General features: G+C 46.9%; 1 protein-coding gene across 1 annotated transcript in view; it reads left to right on the top strand.

Moving 5' to 3' along the window:
* Positions 1–27547, top strand: part of LOC311119980 (tubulin-specific chaperone D-like) — a gene marked incomplete at its 5' end in the record, with an annotated part of 42728 nt that overhangs the window by 8534 nt on the left and 6647 nt on the right. The window contains 18 exons of the mRNA XM_084194619.1: positions 3261–3318; positions 3744–3773; positions 4517–4602; positions 6913–6993; positions 7282–7355; positions 7781–7898; positions 8202–8262; positions 10147–10169; positions 10340–10434; positions 11516–11592; positions 13497–13578; positions 13740–13858; positions 14373–14458; positions 16356–16496; positions 19487–19555; positions 20177–20335; positions 21283–21421; positions 27329–27450. Coding sequence (XP_084050745.1) covers positions 3261–3318; positions 3744–3773; positions 4517–4602; positions 6913–6993; positions 7282–7355; positions 7781–7898; positions 8202–8262; positions 10147–10169; positions 10340–10434; positions 11516–11592; positions 13497–13578; positions 13740–13858; positions 14373–14458; positions 16356–16496; positions 19487–19555; positions 20177–20335; positions 21283–21421; positions 27329–27450 — 1620 coding nt within the window. The remainder of the gene's footprint in view (positions 1–3260; positions 3319–3743; positions 3774–4516; positions 4603–6912; positions 6994–7281; positions 7356–7780; positions 7899–8201; positions 8263–10146; positions 10170–10339; positions 10435–11515; positions 11593–13496; positions 13579–13739; positions 13859–14372; positions 14459–16355; positions 16497–19486; positions 19556–20176; positions 20336–21282; positions 21422–27328; positions 27451–27547) is intronic.

Raw genomic sequence — 27547 nt, 5'->3', positions numbered from 1 at the left:
AGAACAGAGTTAGTCAGGTTAGGGTTAGTGTCCAGGGACAGAGAGAACAGAGGTAGTCAGGTTAGGGTTAGTGTCCAGGGACAGAGAGAACAGAATTAGTCAGGTTAGTGTCCAGGGACAGAGAGAACAGTGGGAGAGCAAACAGAGCCTGGGGCAGTTTCTCCCTCCCTGCCTGGCTGGCTGCCTGGTTGGCTGCCTGGTTGGCTGCCTGGCTGGCTGGCTGTCAGAGGGACTGCTTATCCTCAGCAGCCTAGTTCACACACCTACACCTTCCTATAACACTTAGAGGGAGGACAGAAAGAGATTGTGAAGGAGGAAAGAAATAGTAGAATGATTTGTAAGGAGAGAGAGAAGAGATGAGATGTCAACGGTTTGATCAAAGACCACTATCAGTGACTACAGGAGCGTCCCAGAGTCAGTGACTACAGGAGGGGCACCCAGAGTCAGTGACTACAGGAGGGGAAACCAGAGTCAGTGACTACAGGAGGGTCACCCAGGGTCAGTGACTACAGGAGAGTCACCCAGAGTCAGTGACTACAGGAGGGGCACCCAGAGTCAGTGACTACAGGAGGGGAACCCAGAGTCAGTGACTACAGGAGGGGAACCCAGAGTCAGTGACTACAGGAGGGGAACCCAGAGTCAGTGACTACAGGAGGGGAACCCAGAGTCAGTGACTACAGGAGGGTCACCCAGAGTCAGTGACTACAGGAGGGTCACCCAGGGTCAGTGACTACAGGAGGGTCACCCAGAGTCAGTGACTACAGGAGGGTCACCCAGAGTCAGTGACTACAGGAGGGTCACCCAGAGTCAGTGACTACAGGAGGGTCACCCAGAGTCAGTGACTACAGGAGGGTCACCCAGAGTCAGTGACTACAGGAGGGTCACCCAGGGTCAGTGACTACAGGAGGGGAACCCAGGGTCAGTGACTACAGGAGGGACCCCCAGAGTCAGTGACTACAGGAGGGTCCCCCAGAGTCAGTGACTACAGGAGGGTCCCCCAGGGTCAGTGACTACAGGAGGGTCCCCCAGGGTCAGTGACTACAGGAGGGTCCCCCAGAGTCAGTGACTACAGGAGGGTCCCCCAGGGTCAGTGACTACAGGAGGGTCCCCCAGGGTCAGTGACTACAGGAGGGTCCCCCAGGGTCAGTGACTACAGGAGGGTCCCCCAGGGTCAGTGACTACAGGAGGGTCCCCCAGAGTCAGTGACTACAGGAGGGTCCCCCAGGGTCAGTGACTACAGGAGGGTCCCCCAGGGTCAGTGACTACAGGAGGGTCCCCCAGAGTCAGTGACTACAGGAGGGTCCCCCAGAGTCAGTGACTACAGGAGGGTCCCCCAGAGTCAGTGACTACAGGAGGGTCCCCCAGGGTCAGTGACTGCAGGAGGGTCCCCCAGGGTCAGTGACTACAGGAGGGTCCCCCAGGGTCAGTGACTACAGGAGGGTCCCCCAGGGTCAGTGACTACAGGAGGGTCCCCCAGAGTCAGTGACTACAGGAGGGTCCCCCAGGGTCAGTGACTACAGGAGGGTCCCCCAGGGTCAGTGACTACAGGAGGGTCCCCCAGAGTCAGTGACTACAGGAGGGTCCCCCAGAGTCAGTGACTACAGGAGGGTCCCCCAGAGTCAGTGACTACAGTTCCTGACATTTAATCCTAGTAAAAATTCCCTGTCTTAGGTCAGTTAGGATCACCACTTTATTTTAAGAATGTGAAATGACAGAATAATAGTAGAGAGAATGATTTATTTCAGCTTTTATTTCTTTCATCACATTCCCAGTGGGTCAGAAGTTTACATACACTCAATTAGTATTTGGTAGCATTGCCTTTAAATTGTTTAACTTGGATCAAACGTTTTGGGTAGCCTTCCACAAGCTTCCCACAATAAGTTGGGTGAATTTTGGCCCATTCCTCCTGACAGAGCTGGTGTAACTGAGTCAGGTTTGTAGGCCTCCTTGCTCGCACATGCTTTTTCAGTTCTGCCCACAAATTTTCTATAGGATTGAGGTCAGGGCTTTGTGATGGCCACTCCAATACCTTGACTTTGTTGTCCTTAAGCCATTTTGCCACAACTTTGGAAGTATGCTTGGGGTCATTGTCCATTTGGGAGACCCATTTGCGACCAAGCTTTAACTTCCTGACTGATGTCTTGAGATGTTGCTTCAATATATCCACATAATTTTCCTTCCTCATGATGCCATCTATTTTGTGAAGTGCACCAGTCCCTCCTGCAGCATGATGCTTCCACCCCCGTGCTTCACGGTTGGGATGGTGTACTTCTGCTTGAAAGGCCCCCTTTTTCCTCCAAACATATCGATGGTCATTATGGCCAAACAGTTTTATTTTTGTTTCATCAGACCAGAGGACATTTCTCCAAAAAGTACGATCTTCGTCCCCATGTGGTGTTGCAAACCGTAGTCTGGCTTTTTTATGGCGGTTTTGGAGCAGTGGCTTCTTCCTTGCTGAGCGGCCTTTCAGGTGTTGTCGATGTAGGACTCATTTACTGTGGATATAGATACTTTTGTACCTGTTTCCTCCAGCATCTTCACAAGGTCCTTTGCTGTTGTTCTGGGATTTATTTGCATTTTTGTACCAAAGTACGTTCATCTCTAGGAGACAGAACGCGTCTCCTTCCTGAGCGGTATGACAGCTGCGTGGTCCCATGGTGTTTATACTTGCATACTAATGTTTGTACAGATGAACGAGGTCCCTTCAGGCATTTGGAAATTGCTCCCAAGGATGAACCAGACTTGTGGAGGTCTACAATTTTTTTTCTGAGGTCTTGGCTGATTTCTTATGATTTTCCCATGATGTCAAGCAAAGAGGCACTGAGTTTGAGGGTAGGCCTTGAAATACATCCACAGGTACACCTCCAATTGACTCAAATTATGTCAATTAGCCTATCAGAAGCTTCTAAAGCCATGAAATCATTTTCTGGAATTTTCCAAGCTGTTTAAAGGCACAGTCAACTTAGTGTATGTAAACTTCTGACCCCCTGGAATTGTGATACAGTGAATTATACGTGAAATAATCTGTCTGTAAACAATTGTTGGAAAAATTACTTGTCATGCACAAAGTAGATGTCCTAACCGACTTGCCAAAACTATAGTTTGTTAACAAGAAATTGTGGAGTGGTTGAAAAATGAGTTTGAATGACTCCAACCGAAGTGTATGTAAACTTCCGACTTCAACTGTACATTCCCTGCCTGTGTATCAGTGGATGTTTACCTGTCCATCAGTTTGTGTCCCTCCCTGTCTGTCTTCTCAGTGCTCTGGTGATCACTGCTGTTTTTGACCGAAACATCAACTGTCGTAGAGCTGTGTCAGTGAGTGACCTCTCTCTCTCTCTCTCTCTCTCTCTCGCTCTCTCTCTCTCTCTCGCTCTCTCTCTCTCTGTCTCTCTCTCTCCCTCTCTCTCTCTCTCTCTCTCTCTCTCTCTGTCTCTCTCTCTGTCTGTCTCCCTCTTTTTCTCTCTCTCTCTCTTTTTAGTACATGTTTCAAACCATGCATCAAGGTTGAGATAAATTCAGTTTTCAATTCAATAAATCCAGGGAATTCATTGAAATTCAATTAATACATTTAAAAACCATCATTTAAAATAATGGGCAATTTTTTTGTATTTATTAATTAATTGAATTTTAATTAACTTCCTGGATTGCCTGAATTGACCCTAACCCTGTCATTTCTGTCAGATCTCACTACTGACTATAATCTAACTTCTAACTGTCTGTTGTTCTCCCTTCTCTCCCAGGCTGCCTTCCAGGAGAATGTGGGAAGACAGGTTTGTGAACCCAGTTACCAAAACCATAAGTTATTATTACATGACTAACGCTATGATACACAGTAAATTAGAGTTGCAATGATCACCTGCCATCCAGGTCTAACTGTAACGTGTCCTGACTGTCACCAAAGTTCTTTAAACAGATCAACAACTGGTTGTAATGATCACCTACCATCCAGGTCTAACTGTAACGTGTCCTGAATGTCACCAAAGTCCTTTAAACAGATCAACAACTGGTTGTAATGATCACCTGCCATCCAGGTCTAACTGTAATGTGTCCTGACTGTCATCAAAGTCCTTTAAACAGATCAACAACTGCCAGAAAAACAACATTATGTGCTGATCAAGAGATGCCTACACTGACTTGGCCACAGGCATAGATTAATATGCTTTGTGTGCTGCCAGCACTTACCAAGCTGGGCATCAGATCTAGTGTCTAATTATCAAAATGTGATTACCATTGGGATTTCATATTGTTCAACTGTTCATATCATTTAACTGTTCATATCATTCAACTGTTCATATCATTCATTGTGGCTGATAGTGTACACCATGGGTTTACTGATGGACACAGAGGTGTTTTTGCCTGAGACCTGGAGATTTGTGCTAGCTCCCTGGTCTAATGCATAGGCTTTAGCTCAGTGGGCTAACAGGAGACCTGGGTTTGAACCCAGCCGGTCACACTGAAACACTGTTCTCTTGGTACATAAGTAAAACCATAGATCTGATCCCTCTCTCTCCAGGGCACGTTCCCCTACGGTATTGACATAGTAGTAGCAGCTGACTACTTTGCTGTTGGGAACCTGAACAATTGCTACCTGACCATCAGGTGAGTTAAAGATACTCTACAGAGCTTTTGCCTCTGGGGGAGCTCCTGAGCCAAAATGGGCCTCCTAAGGTTTCCCTCCAACCATTTCATGAGGATGAATTACCTGACGCGTGATAAAAGTCACAACCGGGCTGATGGAAACGAGACACGTCGGTACAATTTCATATTTATCGACAGACAATTTGTTTCTTCAACATGGTGGGATCTTTTTGTGTTGGTAAAAATGTATTATGTTAGAAATGGTGGTGGAAACGCCTTTATGCGCAAATATTGATATAATAACCATCATATGGAAGTAAACTTTGAGTCCCGCGATGATATGCTGTGTGGTCCTCCCACTGCGACTCGGAAAAGCATTCCGTTTATTAGGCTACATATAAAATAAGTTATGATAAACTTCACAGGGTGGGTAAAGTGCACGGTGATGAGTTTAATGCTCATTCCCAATAAATATCGAGGGTCTTATTCTGGTGACATGATCGATGCTTCAATGCTTGGCTGCCGTTTGACAAAACATAATAATCTAGGTGTTATCCATAATAATGTAGGCTAGCCTACCCACATTGTATCTACAAGCTGTTGGCCGGAGCGCACGTGCCAAGACCAAAGTCGACAAAACCATCCGTAGAGTTGAAAAACGCGATGGAAACCCATTTTAACGTGCGAACTTAAACCGCTAAAGTCATTTCTATGTACACTACGTCTTCACGCACAGCTCAGGAATGAGGCACTGAAATGTGAAAGCCCCGCCTCTCTGTAGAATGTGACTGTCACCATAGGTACCCTAAGACTGCGTCACTGACTGCGTCTGAAATGGCGTCCTATTCTCCCTTCTTAAAAGTAGTTCACTAGGGAGCCATTTCAGACGCAGCCCTGCCTCACTGTGGAATGGGACCGTCGCCATCCTAACCCTATGAGTGACGTTTCTACCACCACCTGTACTTTCAGAGTAAACATTCCTCCCACGTCACGGAGCAAACCGTGTTAAAGAATGTAGCCCCGGGGTATACCTACTACACTTCTGACTGTAGCAGCAGATTACTGTTGAGGCCCAAGATGTTGTTGAGGAAATAAACTGAGAATATGTACTGTAGGGTGACGCTAAATGTTGTTGTAAAGCAGCCTTCAAATAGCTGTGTCCAGCACTGTAGTTAGGGTTAGCTGTGTCCAGCACTGTAGTTAGGGTTAGCTGTGTCCAGCACTGTAGTTAGGGTTAGCTGTGTCCAGTACTGTAGTTAGCTGTGTCCAGTACTGTAGTTAGCTGTGTCCAGTACTGTAGTTAGCTGTGTCCAGCACTGTAGTTAGGGTTAGCTGTGTCCAGTACTGTAGTTAGCTGTGTCCAGCACTGTAGTTAGCTGTGTCCAGCACTGTAGTTAGCTGTGTCCAGCACTGTAGTTAGGGTTAGCTGTGTCCAGCACTGTAGTTAGCTGTGTCCAGCACTGTAGTTAGCTGTGTCCAGCACTGTAGTTAGGGTTAGCTGTGTCCAGCACTGTAGTTAGCTGTGTCCAGCACTGTAGTTAGGGTTAGCTGTGTCCAGCACTGTAGTTAGGGTTAGCTGTGTCCAGCACTGTAGTTAGGGTTAGCTGTGTCCAGCACTGTAGTTAGGGTTAGCTGTGTCCAGTACTGTAGTTAGGGTTAGCTGTGTCCAGCACTGTAGTTAGGGTTAGCTGTTTCCAGCACTGTAGTTAGCTGTGTCCAGCACTGTAGTTAGGGTAAGCTGTGTCCAGCACTGTAGTTAGGGTTAGCTGTGTCCAGCACTGTAGTTAGCTGAGTCCAGCACTGTAGTTAGGGTTAGCTGTGTCCAGCACTGTAGTTAGGGTTAGCTGTGTCCAGCACTGTAGTTAGGGTTAGCTGTGTCCAGCACTGTAGTTAGGGTTAGCTGTGTCCAGCACTGTAGTTAGGGTTAGCTGTGTCCAGCACTGTAGTTAGGGTTAGCTGTGTCCAGCACTGTAGTTAGGGTTAGCTGTGTCCAGCACTGTAGTTAGCTGTGTCCAGCACTGTAGTTAGCTGAGTCCAGCACTGTAGTTAGCTGAGTCCAGCACTGTAGTTAGTTAGTGAACACATTTATGTTGTCGCACCAAATGCCTCTTTATTGTGGTTTTCCCCACAAGCCGTCTGTTGTTCACCATGTTATAACATTACCTGTAGTAGTAGTAGTAGTTATAATATTACCTGTTGTAGTAGTAGTAGTAGTAGTAGTAGTAGTAGTAGTAGTAGTAGTAGTAGTAGTAGCAGCAGTAGTAATAGTAGTAGTAACAACATTACCTGTAGTAGTAAAATAGTAATAACCTCTTGTCTCGTTCTCTTCAGTGTATACATCGCCAGTTTCCCAGAATACACCAGGCCCATGATAGACCACTTGGTAGCCATGAAGATCAACCACTGGGACGGGTAAGGGCCTTTCCTGTCCTCCTCCATGTCCTTTAGACTTTAATCAAATACTTTCAAATACTGTACTTGATTTAGTTTGCCCGCTACCATGGAACCAATGGAATAGTCCCAGAAGCTAAATCAAGTACACCTCAAGTTAGTATTTGGAAGTATTTGTCATATGTGTTTGGCCCAGGTCGGATGTCCGTATGCCAGCCTGCTGCCATTTAAAGCATTCATACTGTATGTAGCCTATTAGTGTTGAAGCAGGTGAAATTCTCCTCCGCGTGTTTCTCTGTTGTGTTGCAGGGTGATCCGTGAGCTAGCAACAAAGGCTCTGCATAATCTTACGCCTCAAGCACCTGATTATATGGCCGCAACAGGTGAGCTATGTCATTCATGCTGTTCCCTACCCGCTCTAACATCGTTGTCTTACTGTGGAATGGACTGGGTGACGTTCAGCAGCAATCACTGTTGTTGTGTCTGGGTCCTTACATCTGTCAAGTTATTTTATTTTATTTTTTATTTAGAATGGTATTTTATTGAACACATAGGGAACACACAGAGAGAGGTCAAAGGGCAGTAGGCTAGATTGGACACTATGGCGACATCGTAGACGTGTGCCGGAGGCTGCGGCATTTCAGGTAGACCAGCCAGGCCACAAATCATTCAGGTTATATTCCAATATATTAACCACATCCACACCTCTGCCCTGTTGATGTTCTGTCAGGTGTCCCTGCAAGGTATGAAAAAGACACACAATAATTGAGTTAGAATTACGTTTTATATTTGGATAATTATATTTTAGTTATGCCTCAGCTGCTGCCCGTAGCGTTGGGCATTGATCTCCACAGTCGCCATGGCGCCATTCTGGCATCTGCTGAGATCAGCCACGCCCTCTACAAGCTGGCCAATCAGAACAACAGGTACTGGAACCTCACCTCTCAACCAGCCAATTACACTATTGGCCGTACTTATAGGAAAACCACATGAACGTTGTTATGTCATAAATCCATCCACAAAGACAGCTTTTGTTTTGCATATCGACCCGTGATTTGACTTCCTGATTTGACTTAAGCCCTTGGCTTCTATAAGGTCATAGGTCATTGACTGTTTCTATCTATTGTAGACCCAACTGTGTGTGAGATATGTGCTATCTGGGGGGATTGAACATTTCTGTTGTTGGCTGGAACATATGGACAATAAAATTGAATTGCATTGGATTGTAGACCGGTGACGGAGCTCATCTCTTCAGACTGTGTGGATGGACTCAAGAGCATTCACCAGAGGGTTAGTTCACTTCTCTCTTGCTTCTCTCTCTCTCTCTCTCTCTCTCTCTCTCTCCCTCTCTCCCTTTCTCTCTCTCACTACCCTCTCCCTTTCTCTCTCTCACTACCCTCTCCCTTTCTCTCTCCCTCTTGCTACTCTCTTCCTCTTTCTCTCCTCCGGTGTCTTTTCACCCACATGTATGTTGTCTCAAGTGTTGACCATTCACCTGAGTCAGTTGTACCAACATAGGTACAGTGGGGGGAAAAAGTATTTAGTCAGCGACCAATTGTGCAAGTTCTCCCACTTAAAAAGATGAGAGAGGCCTGTAATTTTCATCAAAGGTACACGTCAACTATGACAGACAAAATGAGAAAAAAAAATCCAGAAAATCACATTGTAGGATTTTTAATGAATTTATTTGCAAATGATGGTGGAAAATAAGTATTTGGTCACCTACAAACAAGCAAGATTTCTGGCTCTCACAGACCTGTAACTTCTTCTTTAAGAGGCTCCTCTGTCCTCCACTCGTTACCTGTATTAATGGCACCTGTTTGAACTTGTTATCAGTATAAAAGACACCTGTCCACAACCTCAAACAGTTACACTCCAAACTCCACTATGGCCAAGACCAAAGAGCTGTCAAAGGACACCAGAAACAAAATTGTAGACCTGCACCAGGCTGGGAAGACTGAATCTGCAATAGGTAAGCAGCTTGGTTTGAAGAAATCAACTATGGGAGCAATTATTAGGAAATGGAAGACATACAAGACCACTGATAATCTCCCTCGATCTGGGGCTCCACGCAAGATCTCACCCCATGGGGTCAAAATGATCACAAGAACGGTGAGCAAAAATCCCAGAACCACACGGGGGGACCTAGTGAATGACCTGCAGAGAGCTGGGACCAAAGTAACAAAGCCTACCATCAGTAACACACTACGCCGCCAGGGACTCAAATCCTGCAGTGCCAGACGTGTCCCCCTGCTTAAGCCAGTACATGTCCAGGCCCGTCTGAAGTTTGCTAGAGTGCATTTGGATGATCCAGAAGAGGATTGGGAGAATGTCATATGGTCAGATGAAACCAAAATAGAACTTTTTGGTAAAAACTCAACTCGTCGTGTTTGGAGGACAAAGAATGCTGAGTTGCATCCAAAGAACACCATACCTACTGTGAAGCATGGGGGTGGAAACATCATGCTTTGGGGCTGTTTTTCTGCAAAGGGACCAGGACGACTGATCCGTGTAAAGGAAAGAATGAATGGGGCCATGTATCATGAGATTTTGAGTGAAAACCTCCTTCCATCAGCAAGGGCATTGAAGATGAAACGTGGCTGGGTCTTTCAGCATGACAATGATCCCAAACACACCGCCCGGGCAACGAAGGAGTGGCTTCGTAAGAAGGAGTGGCCTAGCTAGTCTCCAGATCTCAACCCCATAGAAAATCTTTGGAGGGAGTTGAAAGTCCGTGTTGCCCAGCGACAGCCCCAAAACATCACTGCTCTAGAGGAGATCTGCATGGAGGAATGGGCCAAAATACCAGCAACAGTGTGTGAAAACCTTGTGAAGACTTACAGAAAACGTTTGACCTGTGTCATTGCCAACAAAGGGTATATAACAAAGTATTGAGAAACTTTTGTTATTGACCAAATACTTATTTTCCACCATAATTTGCAAATAAATTCATTAAAAATCCTACAATGTGATTTTCTGGATTTTATTTTCTCATTTTGTCTGTCATAGTTGACGTGTACCTATGATGAAAATTACAGGCCTCTCTCATCTTTTTAAGTGGGAGAACTTGCACAATTGGTGGCTGACTAAATAAATTTTTCCCCCACTGTACATGTTGTTGTCTTTAAAGTTGTATCACCAGTCTTTTCATCATGTGTTTGTTTCGTCTTCCAGCTATTTGACAGAAAGCAGTACAGGTAAGCACTGTTATTTTCCTCATTCTGTTTTGGACTGTTTCAGGAGTTGATTTAAAAAATTAAATAAAAATTATGTAATGCCCCTTTTAAAGGTTTCAGACCAGTATGTTGTGCAACTGCAAAAACATTTGTTGGGTGTACACGTGTGCTGTTGTCTCCTGTCTGTGTAGGGGCTTTGGTGGTGAGCTGATGAGGCCTGCAGTCTGTTCTCTCATTGAGAAGATGTCCCTCTCCAAGATGCCTTTCAAGGACGACCCTGTCATCAGTGAGTTTTCATATCGTTGATATTCAGGCCTTATCTGAATGATTCCTCCATCTAGCAAGGTTTCTCAATAGTGGTCAAATACATCCTGCGGGTGATTTTATGTGTTTTCAGAGATTTTATTAGATTTTTTCAAATCATTTGAGTTGTTGGACATAAAAGACTGTAAAATCACCAGAAAAACAGCTCAAAGTAATTTACATTTTTGGGAAATCTGTTCCCAAGTATTCCCACGCATAAATAGAGGCATATGTGATCGTATCCCAATGTAATCAAGGTTTGAAATTATTCTGTTTTTGTCAAATACTATATCTATTTGGGATTCTTGCGGTCAATTTGCAGTGTACAAATTATTTATAACTATAATAATAATAATAATAATATGCCATTTAGCAGACGCTTTTATCCAAAGCGACTTACAGTCATGCGTGCATACATTATTCGTTTTTTGTGTATGGGTGGTCCCGGGGATCGAACCCACTACCTTAGCGTTACAAGCGCCGTGCTCTACCAGCTGAGCTACAGAGGACCACACACGGAACTATGTTCCGACCATCCGCTCAAGAAGAAATCGACCAGTGGTTGAATGTAATTAGGGACCGTATAGCATCAATAAACTGGCTATTATCTTCCTGAAGGTTTTGTTGGAACAGGAAAAGGGTTATACCTGGGCTATAGCTAACAGAGAGGTGGCTAACAGTAGTAACCACTTGTTTTATAGTTTGTCATGGTTATACCTGGGCTGTGGTTGTTAATGATTAACAGATGGTGTATAATAATGGACAAGCCACGCCCCACCGTTAGAGCCAGGAGGTACTGTACTGTACAAACCACTGACACGTAATGACAGAGTAAACCCTGTCTGTTTCAGCTGGCTGGCAGTGTCTCTGTACCGTACAAACCACTGACACGTAATGACAGAGTAAACCCTGTCTGTTTCAGCTGGCTGGCAGTGTCTCTGTACTGTACAAACCACTGACACGTAATGACAGAGTAAACCCTGTCTGTTTCAGCTGGCTGGCAGTGTCTCTGTACTGTACAAACCACTGACACGTAATGACAGAGTAAACCCTGTCTGTTTCAGCTGGCTGGCAGTGTCTGATAGACGACACCTTGAAGAGCCTCCACCTCATCTCACCTGGACCTAGGGACGGTATCAAGGTACAGTTCAGCATTCTACACACACACACGTTTGTTTTACTATTCTTGTGAGGACCAAACAATTGATTCCCATTCTAAATCCTATTTTCCGTAACCCCTAAACCAAACCAAAACCTTAAGACAGACAGACAGACACACACCATATTGTGAAATCCCTTTATTGTGGGATTTACATTGTACAGTGCCTTCGAAAAGTATTCAGACCCCTTGACATTTTCCACGTTTTGTTACGTTACAGCCTTATTCTAAAATGTATTAAATTGTTTTTTCCCCCTCATCAATCTACACACAATAACCCATAATGACAAAGCAAAAACAGTTAAAGAAATGTTTGTAAACTTTGCAAAAAACAGAAATATCACATTTACGTAAGTATTCAGACCCTTTACTCAATACTTTGTTGAAGCACCTTTGGCAGCAATTGCAGCCTCATCTTCTTAGGTATGACGCTACAAGCTTGGCACACCTGTATTTAGGGAGTTTCTCCCATTCTTCTCTGCAGATCCTCTCAAGCTCTGTCAGGTTGGATGGGGGGCATCGCTGCACAGTTATTTTCAGGTCTCTCCAGAGATGTTAGATCGGGTTCAAGTCCGGACTCTGGCTGGGCCACTCAAGGACATTCAGAGACTTGTCCCGACGCCACTCCTGTGTTGTCTTGGCTGTGTGCTTAGGGTCGTTGTCCTGTTGGAAGGTGAACCTTCGCCCCTGTCTGAGGTCCTGAGCGCTCTGGAGCAGGTTTTCATCAAGGATCTCTCTGTACTTTGCTCCGTTCATCTGTCCCTCGATCCTGACTAGTCTCCCAGTCCCTGCCACTGAAAAACATCCCCACAGCATGATGCTGCCACCACCATGCTTCACCGTAGGGATGGTGCCAGGTTTCCTCCAGACGTGACGCTTGGCATTCAGGCCAAAGAGTTCAATCTTGGTTTCATCAGACCAGAGAATCTTGTTTCTCATGGTCTGAGAGTCTTTTAGGTGCCTTTTGGCAAACTCCATGCGGGCTGTCATGTGCCTTTTACTGAGGAGTGGCTTCCGTCTGGCCACTCTACCATAAAGGCCTGGTTGGTGGAGTGCTGCAGAGAGTGTTGTCCTTCTGGAAGGTTCTCCCATCTCCACAGAGGAGCTCTGGAGGTCTGTCAGAGTGACCATCGGGTTCTTGGTCACCTCCCTGACGAAAGCCCTTCTCCCCCGATTGCTCAGTTTGGCCGGGTGGCCAGCTCTAGGAAGAGTCTTGGTGGTTCCAAACTTCTTCCATTTAAGAATGATGGAGGCCACTGTGTTCTTGGGGGCCTTCAATGCTGCAGAATTATTTTGGTACCCTTCACCAGATTTGTGCCTCAACACAATCCTGTCTCGGAACTCTGCAGACAATTCCTTTGACCTCATGGCTTGGTTTTTGCTCTGTCGTGCACTGTCAACTGCGGGACCTTATATAGACAGGTGTGTGCCTTTCCAAATCATGTCCAATCAATTGAATTTATCACAGGTGGACTCCAATCAAGTTGTAGAAACATCTCAAGGATGATCGATGGAAACAGGATGCACCTGAGCTCAATTTCGAGTCTCATAGCAAATGGTCTGAATACTTATGTAAATAAGGTATTTCTGTTTTTTAGGTTTTAATACATTGGCAAAAGATTCTAAAAACCTGTTTTTCCTTTGTGATTATGGGGTATTGTGTGTAGATTGCTGAGGATTTTTATTTATTTAATCCATTTTAGAATAAGGCTGTAACGTAACAAAATGTGGGAAAAAGTCAAGGGGTCTGAATACTTTCCGAAGGCCCTGTACATAGCGAACACAACAAATACAACCGTTTTATTATGGACTCTCATGACATTAAGTTGGCATAGGCTACACACTGTATAATGGTTTGTGTGTAATGTGGTCCTCCCCCCCTGTAGGAGGCAGCGGTGTCAGCCCTGGCAGCACTGTGTGAGCAGTATTACCAGCCGCAGCCAGGCATGGCTGACCCCCAGATGCAGGGTGGGTAGCATGGGGGGTTACTGTACCATTTAGAAGGCTTCATAAAAATGAGCCATACCTTACACAGCATTCTGGATTCCTCTAACTCCTGTGATCTAATCGGTGTGTCCGTCTGTGTGTGTGTGTGTCCGTCTGTGTGTGTGTGTGTTCTCTGTGTGTAGAGGTCCTGGTGTCCCAGTATATAGCAGGGTTAAAGAGTACGCAGGTATTGACCCGGTGTGGCAGTGCACTGGCCCTGGGTTCTCTACCAAGGTTCATGATCCATGGAAAACTACACCAGGTACTATACATCTGTTAGTTAATAACACTACACCAGGTACTATACATCTGTTAGTTAATAACACTACACCAGGTACTATACATCTGTTAGAGTTAATAACACTACACCAGGTACTATACATCTGTTAGTTAATAACACTACACCAGGTACTATACATCTGTTAGTTAATAACACTACACCAGGTACTATACATCTGTTAGTTAATAACACTACACCAGGTACTATACATCTGTTAGTTAATAACACTACACCAGGTACTATACATCTGTTAGTTAATAACACTACACCAGGTACTATACATCTGTTAGTTAATAACACTACACCAGGAACACATCAACAGCCTGATTCAGTATTATACTGATAGATTATGCTGACATGTTGGGGTGAGCAGCCTCTTTTCACTATGACCATATTCTATTATAGTTGCATTCTACACAGTGCCTCAGGTCAGTTTCAGCACCACACTTCATGTCAGACTACCTTTGATACCTGTGTGTGTGCATGTGTGTGTCAGATCCTGTCAGGTCTTCAGCAGAGCTGTAATCAGAGGGAGGTATGCTTCACTGAGGCCAGGAGAGATGCTGCCAAGGCCATGGCACAGTGAGTCTGTCCTCTCCTCTCCTCTCATTCCACCTCTCCTCTCCACTCCACTCCTCCACCTCTGTACTCCTCCACCTCTCCTCTCCACTCCTCCACCTCTCATCTCCTCCACCTCTCCACTCCTCCACCTCTATACTCCTCCACCTCTCATCTCCTCCACCTCTATACTCCTCCACCTCTCTTCTCCACTCCTCCACCTCAATACTCCTCCACCTCTTCTCTCCACTCCTCCACCTCTTCTCTCCACTCCTCCACCTCTGTACTCCTCCACCTCTCCTCTCCACTCCTCCACCTCTTCTCTCCACTCCTCCACCTCTGTACTCCTCCACCTCTCCTCTCCACTCCTCCACCTCTCCTCTCCACTCCTCCACCTCAATACTCCTCCACCTCTTCTCTCCACTCCTCCACCTCTCCTCTCCACTCCGCCACCTCTATACTCCACCTTTCCTCTTCACTCCTCCATCTCTGTACTCCTCCACCTCTTCTCTCCACTCCTTCACCTCTCCACTCCACTCCTCCACCTCAATACTCCTCCACCTCTTCTCTCCACTCCTCCACCTCTCCTCTCCACTCCGCCACCTCTATACTCCACCTTTCCTCTTCACTCCTCCATCTCTGTACTCCTCCACCTCTTCTCTCCACTCCTTCACCTCTCCACTCCTCCACCTCTATACTCCTCCACCTCTCCTCTCCACTCCTCCACCTCTGTACTCCTCCACCTCTTCTCTCCCCTCTTTCACCTCTCCACGCCTCCACCTCTCCACTCCTCCACTCCACCTCTCCGTTTCTCCACTCCACCTCTTCACTCCTGACTCCTCCATGCCTCCACCCTTCCACCTCTACCCTTCACCTCTCCACCTGTCCACTCCTCCACTTCACCTCTCCCAGCCTCTCTCCTCTCCTCCACTCCCAGCCTCTCTTCTCTCCACCACCCCTCTCTCTCTCCCTCTGACCCTCTCTCCCTCTTCATCTCTTGGCATCTTCCAGCCTGTCTTACACACAGTGCATATCTTGTTCCCTCTCCTGTTCCCATCTATCTCCCTGTCTGTCTCCCTGCTTTCTCCCCCCCTGTCTCCCTCCCTAACTCCCTCCCTGTCTGTCTTGTTGATTGTCTTGTTGATTGTCTTCTGGGGTAACAGGTCAACGGTAGCATTAGGGTTGTATCCAGAAGTAAAGAACCAGCTGGTCATACCTGCAGGACCTGTCTATCATGTGTCTCTGTGTGTCTCTTTGTCTCTTTGTCTCTGTGTCTCTGTGTGTATCTTTGTCTCTGTGTGTCTGTGTGTCTGTGTGTCTGTGTGTCTCTTTGTCTCTTTGTCTCTGTGTGTCTCTGTGTGTCTCTTTGTCTCTGTGTGTCTCTTTGTCTCTGTGTGTCTCTTTGTCTCTGTGTGTCTGTGTGTCTCTGTCTCTTTGTCTCGCTGTCTCTGTGTCTCTGTGTTTCTGTTTCTCTTTGAGTCTGTGTCTCTGTGTCTCCGTGTGTCTCTGTCTCCGTGTGTCTCTGTGTCTCTGTGTCTCTGTGTCTCTGTGTCTCCGTGTCTCTCTGTGTCTCTGTGTCTCCGTGTGTCTCTCTGTCTCTCTGTGTCTCTGTGTCTCTGTGTTACTCTTTTATCTCTTTCTTCCTCCCTCTCTAACTCTGTCTGTTTTCCTGAATCTTCCCTTCCCTCTCTAACTCACTGTTCTTTTCTTTCTATGTGTCGAACTCAGACTTTCTCTCTCTCTCTCTCTCGCTCGCTCGCTCGCTCGCTCGCTCTTTCACTCTCTCTCTCTCTCTCTCTCTCTCTCTCTCTCTCTCTCTCTCTCTCTCTCTCTCTCTCTCTCTCTCTCTCTCTCTCTCTCTCTCTCTCTCTATCCTCTCTCTTCCCTCCTAACCCCCTCTATCTATCTGTGTCTCTGTCAGGGTGTGTGTGACAGCGGGGGTATCAGCCCAGGGTAGTTCTGACTCTGTGGTGTGTGAGGGGAACGTGTCAGCTGTCTACAGAGTTCTGCTGGACTGTATGACTGACTACACACTGGACAGCAGAGGAGATGTAGGGTCCTGGTGAGTGACACATACACATTCCCCCTGGTTTACCCCTGCTCCCCTTCAGGACTCCACTCCCTGCCCTACAGGCATGTGTCACACCTGGTGGCCCCGGGCAATGCTTAGTTAGTTTACCTGACAGGAATGTCACCTGGCGTGTCACCTGACCCTGCCGTGGGACAGACTTTCTCTCTTTCTCTTTGTTGTTTGATCTGTCTCTCTCTCTCTCTCTCTCTCTCTCTCTCTCTCTCTCTCTCTGTCTGTCTCTCTCTCTCTCTGTCTGTCTCTCTGTCTCTCTCTCTCTCTGTCTGTCTCTCTGTCTCTCTCTCTGTCTCTCTCACTCTCACTCTCTCGCTGTCCTTCTCTCTGTCGTTCTATCTTTCTGTTTCTCTCCCTTCTCCAGTGGGGACACATTCCTCTGTGAGGTGGAGAAGAGAGGGGAGGAAGGAGAGATTGAATCATCACATTTTTGTCTAACAGGACAGTCCTGTGGCAATTATATCTGTTTTTGATTGATTTAACCTTGAATTAACCAGGTTAGGCCTGTTGCCTGGCCTTCAATGCTGCTGCTCACCCAATGTGAACTACAGTGGCTTGCGAAAGTATTCACCCCTCTTGGCATTTTTCCTATTTTGTTGCCTTACAACCTGGAATTAAAATGGGTTTTTGGGGGGTTTGTATCATTTGATTTACACAACATGCCTGCCACTTTGAAGATGCAAAATATTTTTTATTGTGAAACAAACAAGAAATAAGAAAAAAAAAACAGAACTTGAGCGTGCGTAACTATTCACCCCCCCAAAGTCTAGACTTTGTAGAGCCACCTTTTGCAGCAATTACAGCTGCAAGTATCTTGGGGTATGTCTCTATAAGCTTGGCACATCTAGCCACTGGGATTTTTGCCCATTCTTCAAAGCAAAACTGCTCCAGCTCCTTCAAGTTGGATGGGTTCCGCTGGTGTACAGCAATCTTTAAGCCATACCACAGATTCTCAATTGGATTGAGGTCTGGGCTTTGACTAGGCCATTCCAAGACATTTAAATGTTTCCCCTTAAACCACTCGAGTGTTGCTTTAGCAGTATGCTTAGGGTCATTGTCCTGCTGGAAGGTGAACCCCCGTCCCAGTCTCAAATCTCTGGAAGACTGAAACAGGTTTCCCTCAAGAATTTCCCTGTATTTAGCGCCATCCATCCATTCCTTCAATTCTGACCAGTTTCCCAGTCCCTGCCGATGGAAAAACATCCCCACAGCATGATGATGCCACCACCATGGGGATGGTGTTCTCAGGGTGATGAGAGGTGTTGGGTTTGCGCCAGACATAGCGTTTTCCTTGATGGCCAAAAAGCTAAATTTTAGTCTCCTCTGACCATAGTACCTTCTTCCATATATTTGGGAAGTCTCCCACATGCCTTTTGGCGAACACCAAACGTGTTTGCTTATTTCTTTCTTTAAGCAATGGCTTTTTTCTGGCCACTCTTCCGTAAAGCCCAGCTCTGTGGAGTGTACGGCTTAAAGTGGTCCTATGGACAGATACTCCAATCTCCGCTGTGGAGCTTTGCAGCTCCTTCAGGGTTATCTTTGGTCTCTTTGTTGCCTCTCTGATTAATGCCCTCCTTGCCTGGTCCGTGAGTTTTGGTGGGCGGCTTTCTCTTGGCAGGTTTGTTGTGGTGCCATATTCTTTCAATTTTTTAATAATGGATTTAATGGTGCTCCGTGGGATGTTCAAAGTTTCGGATATTGTTTTATAACCCAACCCTGATCTGTACTTCTCCAGAACTTTGTCCCTGACCTGTTTTGAGAGCTCCTTGGTCTTCATGGTGCCGCTTGCTTGGTGGTGCCCCTTGCTTAGTGGTGTTGCAGACTCTGGGGCCTTTCAGAACAGGTGTATATATACAGTGATCCCTCGCCACTTCGCGGTTCACTTATCGCGGATTCGCTATTTCGCGGATTTTCATAATGCATTTTTTTTTTTTTTTGGTGCATTGTGCTCTGCATTCTGATTCGCTAAAAACTCACTCCCGCTTCTTGTATCAAAACATGCTACGAATTGTGCTATCATTTTGTCGTCTCGTGCAGTTATGTGTACGTACATAAAACAGCTTGGCAAATTTACATTAAGTTGGCCAAATTATCTTGTAATTTCGAACATCTTCTAAACCCATAATGTCGACGAAACGGCCTACACGTGAGTCACTGTATTTGTATACATGTAATAGTTGCTAATTGTAAAAAAAAAAAAAGTTTTCTATTTCGCGGATTTCACTTATCGCGGGTCATTTTCGGAACGTAACCCCCGCGATAAACGAGGGATTACTGTACTGAGAACATGTGACAGATCTTGTGACACTTAGATTGCACACAGGTGGACTTTATTTAACTAATTATGTGACTTCTGAAGGTAATTGGTTGCACCAGATCTTATTTAGGGGCTTCATAGCAAAAATACATATGCACGCACCACTTTTCCGTTATTTATTATTTGGAATTTTTTCATTTCACTTCACCAATTTGGACTATTTTGTGTATATCCATTACATGAAATCCAAATAAAAATCAATTTAAATTACAGGTTGTAATGCAACAATATAGGAAAAACGCCAAGGTGGATGAATACTTTTGCAAGGCACTGTAACTGTTAGTTTGAACTAGTTGCCTCAAGGGAATGATGAATCTGATCTATGACCTTTACTCCCTGTTACAGCCTTAATATTACATGAACTAATCTGTCTGTCTGTCTGATGAACTGGACCGCTTCTACGGCATTCTCTCCACCTGTCTCCACCTGTGAACTGTCGCTTCGCACACACAGACACTGTGGCTCCTCTCTCAGGGCGTGACGTTAGAGTAGATATCTTCATTACCACATCACACAAACTAAAGCTGCCCTCGGGACATGACCAAACTGATTTGAATATTAGCTTTTAGGACCCTGGGGGCGGTGGCATGACAAGTGGCATTTCAGGTGTGTGTGTGTTTGAGGTATGAATCTCTCTTCTCCTCCTCTCCAGGGTGAGAGAGGCAGCCATGACTAGTCTGTTGGTGGTCGGCACCGCTCCACAACTACTCTCCCAAGACCTGTGAGTAGAATAACTTCCTCAATCACGCTGTACCACTTTAAACTAACAACTTTATAAAACCTTCATAAGGCCTTCATAGATGCTTCACAAATCATTCATAAGCTTGCTATATAGAAAGTAAGAAAGGTGTTATGACATTTATGTTATTTTATATAGTAGGAATTAAAGAGTCTTAGCTGTAGCTCTTCATTCATTCCCTCCCTGACCACTTTTTTACATTCTCATCCGTTAATTCCCTCTTCATTCATTCCCACTTCTTTTCCTCCTCTCATCCCTCTCTCCTCCTCTCTTCTCATCCCTCTCTCCTCTCCTCCTCTCTCCTCTCCTCTCCTCTACTCATCTCTCCTCTCATCTCTCCTCTCCTCTCATCTCATCCCCCCTCTCATCTCTCCTCTCCTCCTCTCCTCCTCTCATCCCTCTCTTCTCCTCTCTCCTCTCCTCCTCTCCTCCTCTCTTCCCATCCCTCTCTCCTCTCCTCCTCTCTTCTCATCCCTCTCTCCTCTCCTCTACTCATCTCTCCTCTCCTTTCATCTCTCTTCTCCTCCTCTCCTCCTCTCATCCCTCTCTTCTCCTCTCCTCCTCTCCTCCCTCTTTCCTCTCCTCCTCTCCTCTCCTCCTCAGGGTGAATGGTATGATGTGTAGCTTGGCCCAGCAGTCAGCAGAGAAGATAGATCGCTACAGAGCCCATGCTGGATCAGTGTTCGTCAGGCTCCTCCATAGTAACAACCCTGCAGTACCTCACATCCCCCACCGGGAGGAGCTGCTCGCCATCTTCCCTCCGTGAGTCTAAATACATTTACATTTGAGTCATTTAGCAGACGCTGTTATCCAAAGTGACTTACATCTTAAGGTAGCTAGGTGAGACAACCACATGTCACAGTCAGCACATTATCCCTCAATAGAGTAGTTATCAGATAGCTAGGTGAGACAACCACATGTCACAGTCATAGTCAGCAAGCAAATTAAACAGCTATCAGCAGTCGGTGCTAATAAGAAGTAACCACTAACTAACCCCTCAGGCTGTTAGAAGGGGATCAGAGCACTCTACTCTTCGCTGTGTGAGTCTAAGGCCCTGTCCAGAAACAACCCCTAGCCTGAACCTCCCGTAGGGACTTCAGTGATCTGAAAGAGTTGGATAAGTCGTCTCCGAGCCGTTAAGAGTTTGTCCAACTGGACGCCATGTTAGTGCCTTTGACCATTCCATGTATCCATTCATGACAAGTGTGTTGGATGTTAGTGCCTTTGACCATTCCATGTATCCATTCATGACAAGTGTGTTGGATGTTAGTGCCTTTGACCATTCCATGTATCCATTCATGACAAGCGTGTTGGATATGTGTTCTCCATCTATGGATGGCTTAGGGTCATCTCATACAAGACAGTGGGCACATTTCAATGAAATAATTGAATTTTAATTCACTTATTGAATTGAAAAGCTGAATTGACCCTAACCCTGTGTGTGTGTGTGTGTCTCTCTCGCTCTCTCTCTCTCTCTCTCTCTCTCTCCCTCTCTCCCTCTCTCCCTCTCTCCCTCTCTCCCTCTCTCCCTCCCTCTCTCTCTCTCTCTCTCTCTCTCTCTCTCTCTCTCTCTCTCTCTCTCTCTCTCTCTCTCTCTCTCTCTCTCTCTCTCTCTCTCTCTCTCTCTCTCTCTCTCTCTCTCTCTCTCTCTCTCTCTCTCTCTCTTCTCTCTCTCTCTCTCTCTCTCTCTCTCTCTCTCTCTCTCTCAGTGAAAGGGCAGATAGTCTGAACTGGAATGCTCTGTCTCAGGCCTTCCCCCACATCACCCAGCTGCTGAGACTGCCCCAATACCAGTACCACACACTACTGGGGTTGACCGTGTCTGTAGGAGGACTGACTGAGTCTACGGTACGTGTCTGTAGCGCTGTGTCTGTAGCTCTGTGTCTGTAGCGCTGTGTCTGTAGCTCTGTGTCTGTAGCAGTGGAGGCTCGTCAGAGGAGGAAGGGGAGGACCAACCTCAGTGAATTTCATAAAATAAAAATTGTGAAACATTTAAAAAGTTATCCTTTTTAGATAAACTATACTAAATCACCAAATAATTGATTAAAACACACTATTTTGCAAAGAAGGTCTACAGTAGCCTCAACAGCACTCTGTAGGGTAGCACCATGGTGTAGCCGGAGGACAGCTAGCTTCCGTCCTCCTCTGGGTACATTGACTTCAATACAAAACCTAGGAGGCTCATGGTCCTCACCCCCTTCCATATACTTACACAGTAATTATGACAACTTCCGGAGGACGTCCTCCAACCTATCAGAGCTATTGCAGCATGAACTGACGTGTTGTTCACCCAATCAAAGGATCAGATAATTAATCTAGTACTGAAAGCATAAGCTACAGCTAGCTAGCATTACAGTGCATAAAATGTGGTGAGTAGTTGACTCAAAGAGAGAGAAAGACAATAGTTGAACAGTTTTGAACAAATTTATTTATTTAAAAATGTAGGAGAACCAAGAGTGAGAGAGAAAGAGCTATATTTTGTATTTTTTTCACTTTTACTTACTTAGCTAGCTAATGCAGCTAGCTAGTTTAGCCTACTCAAACACCCGGCTCAAACAGAGAGGGATGCTATGTTAGCTAGCTGCTATGGCTATCCAACACTGGAACTCTTCCAAGTCAAGATAAGCTTTTGGTTTTATTAATTTATTGCCACCGGGGCCCGCCGGTGTAAGTGCTTGCTGCTAACTGTACTGCATGATTGTAGCGGGTTTACTAACGGGTTAGTTCTAGTAGCTATGTTGACCATGACGTGACAACGATGTAGTCTGTGTGCGGTTAGCGGTCATGTTATGAAGGTTTGGCTTGGAAAGTTTTTTTCGCCTGGTCACAGACAGCTGATGTGTTGTGCACTGAAGTCCACAAGTGAAGGGGAGGAGTGAGAGGCGGAGAGAGGTGAGAGGAGGAGAGAGGAGAGAGGAGAGAGGTGAGAGGAGGAGAGAGGTGAGAGAAGGAGAGAGGTGAGAGGAGGAGAGAGGAGAGAGGTGAGAGGCGGAGAGAGGTGAGAGGAGGAGAGAGGAGAGAGGTGAGAGGAGGTGAGAGGAGGAGAGAGGTGAGAGGAGGAGAGAGGTGAGAGGAGGAGAGAGGTGAGAGGAGGTGAGAGGAGGAGAGAGGTGAGGTGAGAGGAGGAGAGAGGTGAGGTGAGAGGAGGTGAGAGGAGGGAGAGAGGTGAGGAGGAGGAGAGAGGTGAGAGAGGAGGAGGGGAGGTGAGAGGAGGTGAGAGGTGAGATGAGGAGAGAGGTTAGAGGAGGAGAGAGGTGAGAGGAGGAGAGAGGTGAGAGGAGGAGAGAGGTGAGAGGAGGAGAGGTGAGAGGAGGAGAGGAGGTGAGAGAGGAGGAGAGAGGTGAGATGAGGAGAGGAGGTGAGAGAGGAGGAGAGAGGTGAGATGAGGAGAGAGGTGAGAGGAGGAGAGAGGAGGAGAGAGGTGAGAGGAGGAAGAGGTGAGAGGAGGGGAGAGGTGAGAGAGGAGGAGAGAGGTGAGAGGAGGAGAGAGGTGAGATGAGGAGAGAGGTTAGATGAGGAGAGAGGTGAGAGGAGGGGAGAGGTGAGAGAGGAGGAGAGAGGTGAGAGGAGGAGAGAGGAGGAGAGAGGTGAGAGGAGGAGAGGTGAGAGGAGGAGAGGAGGTGAGAGAGGAGGAGAGAGGTGAGATGAGGGAGAGAGGTGAGATGAGGAGAGAGTTGAGATGAGGAGAGAGTTGAGATGAGGAGAGAGGTGAGATGAGGAGAGAGGTGAGAGGTGAGAGAGGAGGAGAGGTGAGATGAGGAGAGAGGTGAGATGAGGAGAGAGGTGAGATGAGGAGAGAGGTGGAGATGAGGAGAGAGGTGAGATGAGGAGAGAGGTGAGAGGAGGAGAGAGGTGAGAGGAGAGAGGAGGAGAGAGGAGGGGAGAGGTGAGAGGAGGGGAGAGCTGAGAGGAGGAGAGCGAGTAGGTATATGTGAGAAGGAATTATATAAACAAGGAGCTGTTTCTATGTGGCTGCTATGAAAGATAACTGTATTTGCGTGTGATCAGGGGTGTGTTCATTGCGCCGATTCTGTTTTAAAATGTTTCGTAAACAGAGCGAAACGGGGATAAACATACCTGAATTTGTCCAATAGAAACTCTTGTTTCCAACTGTTGGACTAATGATTACACCCTAGATCAGCTAGATGCAGGCAAGAGTGTGCAAGGTGGTATTGAATGTGTCACCGTCTGCCACCTTGATTACTCAAAATTCTCTCGACCTGTGCACCTACATTGTAAACTTTCATTCATAGGCTAGGTTGTAGCAACCTCATGATGGGTACAGGGAAAATTGTAGTATCATGTAGTAGCCTAAACCTATCTGGGTGAATGGAACATGAATGACAGTCATCCAATATGCTGTAATAGAAATAAGGCCATGCTCATAAAAATAATAATAATAATCGTCCTCCCTCATCTTAAACGGCACTGACCGCAACTGGTCTGTAGCTATAATAATAATAATAATAATATGCCATTTAGCAGACGCTTTTATCCAAAGCGACTTACAGTCATGCGTGCATACATTTTTGTGTATGGGTGGTCCCGGGGATCGAACCCACTACCTTTGCGTTACAAGCGCCGTGCTCTACCAGCTGAGCTACAGAGGACCACGTCTGTACTCTGTATCTCACTGTCTGCCCCAGTACCACTACCACACACTACTAGACCTCACTGTCTGCCCCAGTACCACTACCACACACTACTAGACCTCACTGTCTGCCCCAGTACCACTACCACACACTACTAGACCTCACTGTCTGCCCCAGTACCACTACCACACACTACTAGACCTCACTGTCTGCCCCACTACCACACACTACTAGACCTCACTGTCTGCCCCACTACCACACACTACTAGACCTCACTGTCTGCCCCAGTACCACTACCACACACTACTAGACCTCACTGTCCAAAGACTGCATGTTTGTGAGTCAAATGAAAGTCATGTTGTCCCTGGAAAAGAACCTTTTGTGAAACGGTGGTTTGACAACTCCTCTCTCCAGTGTGTGTGTGTGTGTGTGTGTCTGTAGGCCAACAGAGGGGGCTAGAGCTCATCAGACCCCTGAGGATCCAGTACCTCTCCTCTGATCTGTTTCTCAGGCACCAGGCATCAGCTTGACGCTCCTCTGGCCCACATCCACCTGGTTCCTGTAAACAAGAACCTAAAACCCAAAACAAAGATGGGAGCTCATCCAGAACAAATGGAACTGTTTTTAGTGTTATTGGCAGGGCTGGTGTAGTCTTTCTTTTCTTTAAGGAAACGTCCTTTCCCATCTTAAGCCATTCGTCTCTGCGTTGTGTGATGAATGAAGGTGGAAAGTGTGTGTGTGTGTGTGTGTGTGTGTGTGTGTGTGTGTGTGTGTGTGTGTGTGTGATGAATGAATGAATGAAATAAAGGTTTTTTATAAAGCGTGTCTGATGCTTTGCTCTACTGATACTCCACCACTCCTGGCCCGTTCCCATCACTCTGCACGGTCATGGCCCGTTCCCATCACTCTGCACGGTCCTGGCCCGTTCCCAACACTCTGCACGGTCCTGGCCCGTTCCCATCACTCTGCACGACGGTCCTGGCCCGTTCCCATCACTCTGCATGGTCCTGGCCCAGATAGGGGCTCTCAAACTGGGGGTCCAACCTCCAACGGCTCCCAGACCCAGTACCCTGGTTCCTCTCCCCTCTCAGCCCCAGTACCCTGGTTCCTCTCCCCTCTCAGCCCCAGTACCCTGGTTCCTCTCCCCTCCCAGACCCAGTACCCTGGTTCCTCTCCCCTCTCAGCCCCAGTACCCTGGTTCCTCTCCCCTCCCAGACCCAGTACCCTGGTTCCTCTCCCCTCTCAGCCCCAGTACCCTGGTTCCTCTCCCCTCCCAGACCCAGTACCCTGGTTCCTCTCCCCTCTCCCCTCTCAGACCCAGTACCCTGGTTCCTCTCCCCTCCCAGACCCAGTACCCTGGTTCCTCTCCCCTCTCAGACCCAGTACCCTGGTTCCTCTCCCCTCTCAGCCCCAGTACCCTGGTTCCTCTCCCCTCTCAGACCCAGTACCCCTGGTTCCTCTCCCCTCTCAGCCCCAGGCTGCATCCCAAATGGCACCCTATTCCTTACATAGTGTACTATTGTTGTCCAGGGCCCATAGAGGGTGGAAAGTAGTGCTTTATAAAGTGAACAGGATACCATTTGGGACATCCCTGGTCTCTCTCCCCCCCAGCCACAGTCAGCTAGTGAAAGCCAACCCCGCTGGTGTGACTAATGCCCGTGGGGATACACGCTCAACACTGACGATGATTTGTGGTGGTTAGGTTTATTTTTAACCCAGCTCAGTTTGTGGAGGTAATGTAGAACAATGAGGTGATGGTTTTAATAGGTGTAGTGAGGGTGGTAAAGCTACGGTCATCTGCCAACAATGCCTGTAAACCTATTCCCTGGGAGGTGATCTGGCCTGGCCCCCTCTCTCTCTCTCTCTCTCTCTCTCTCTCTCTCTCTCTCTCTCTCTCTCTCTCTCTGTCTCTGTCTCTGTCTCTCTGTCTCTGTCTGTCTCTATCTCTCTCTGTCTCTCTCTCTCTCTCTCTCTGTCTCTCTCTGTCTCTCTCTCTCTCTCTCTGTCTCTCTCTCTCTCTGTCTCTCTCTCTCTCTGTCTGTCTCTGTCTCTCTCTGTCTCTCTCTGTCTCTATCTCTCTCTCTCTGGACCTGTGGCTTGGTAGACTCTTGCTATAATCTGGATGGACTGGTCTGGAGACACACACACACTTCTGAGGTAGCCAGAACTGTGATCGTAGGCTGAGGTAGCCAGAACTGTGATCCTAGGTTGAGGTAGCCAGAACTGTGATCCTAGGCTGAGGTAGCCAGAACTGTGATCCTAGGCTGATTTGGAGTTGGTTCTCACACACAGAGTCCAAAGTGATGAAGCATCCTGTTGGATCCCTGGAAACTCTTTCTCACCCTCCTAGTCTTGTTTACTGCCGTTTCACATTTTGTGTTGCTGTATTATACATAAACGATCTCTAGTGAGACTACCCTTCCTCTCTTCCTCCCTCCCCCTCTCCCACTGCTTAGTCCAACTCCCTTCTTCTCTCATACCCCCTGAAAGACCATGTCATCACCACAGACCTTGTTGTAACTGCCGATATAGAAAAGAAAGACAGAATTCCTCTCTTCTTCTGCTGTCTCCAGCGGGTCTTGATGCTGTGTTGTAGCTGTGTGAACGATGAGCAGCTTTCATAGCCTTCACTGTCACTCAGTTTCATGACGTCATCACTATGTGAGGGGAAGTGATACCACGAAATCAGAGCATGTGTCCCTATTCCCTCTGGACTCTGGCCAAAAGTAGTGCGCTACAGTGCCATTTGGGACACAGAGTGATGAGCTGTTTAGACTTAATGTTGCTCAATGTGGCTTCTCACACTGTCAATCTAGACTTACGCAATTTTAAACGGAGCGGTAATATAATATTTTATTGTTTTATTGTTATGTGGTTCTCTCTCTCCCCCTGTCTCCCTCCCTCCCTCCCTCCATCTCTTTCCCTCTCTACATCCCTCTCTCCCCCTGTCTCCCTCTCTCTCCTTTTCCCTCCCTCCCTCAATCTCTTTCCCTCTCTACATCTCCCCCCCTCTCTCTCTCCCCCTGTCTCTCTCTCTCTCTCCTTTCCCTCCCTCCCTCCCTCTCTCTCTCCTTTTCCCTCCCTCCCTCTCTCTCTCCTTTTCCCTCCCTCCCTCTCTACATCCCTCTCCCCTCTCCCTCTCTCCTTATCTCTCCGTCTCCAGGTTCGTTTCTCGTCCCAGTCTCTGTTTGATCACCTGATGTTGATTCAGCAGGATACAGCCGCTCTGGGACAGTTTAGTGACACACTGCTACGCGTCTTCAGAGACAACCTGAGAAATGACAGGTAGGCGCACACACACACGCACACGCACACACACACACACACACACACACACACACACACACACACACACATACACGCACACACACACACACACACA

The sequence above is a fragment of the Coregonus lavaretus genome, assembly GCF_964263955.1.
Source record: "Coregonus lavaretus genome assembly, contig: HAP1_SCAFFOLD_2859, whole genome shotgun sequence".
Lineage (NCBI taxonomy): Eukaryota > Metazoa > Chordata > Actinopteri > Salmoniformes > Salmonidae > Coregonus > Coregonus lavaretus.
Note: the sequence above shows the minus strand (reverse complement) of the source record. Positions and strands in the feature narration are given on the sequence as shown.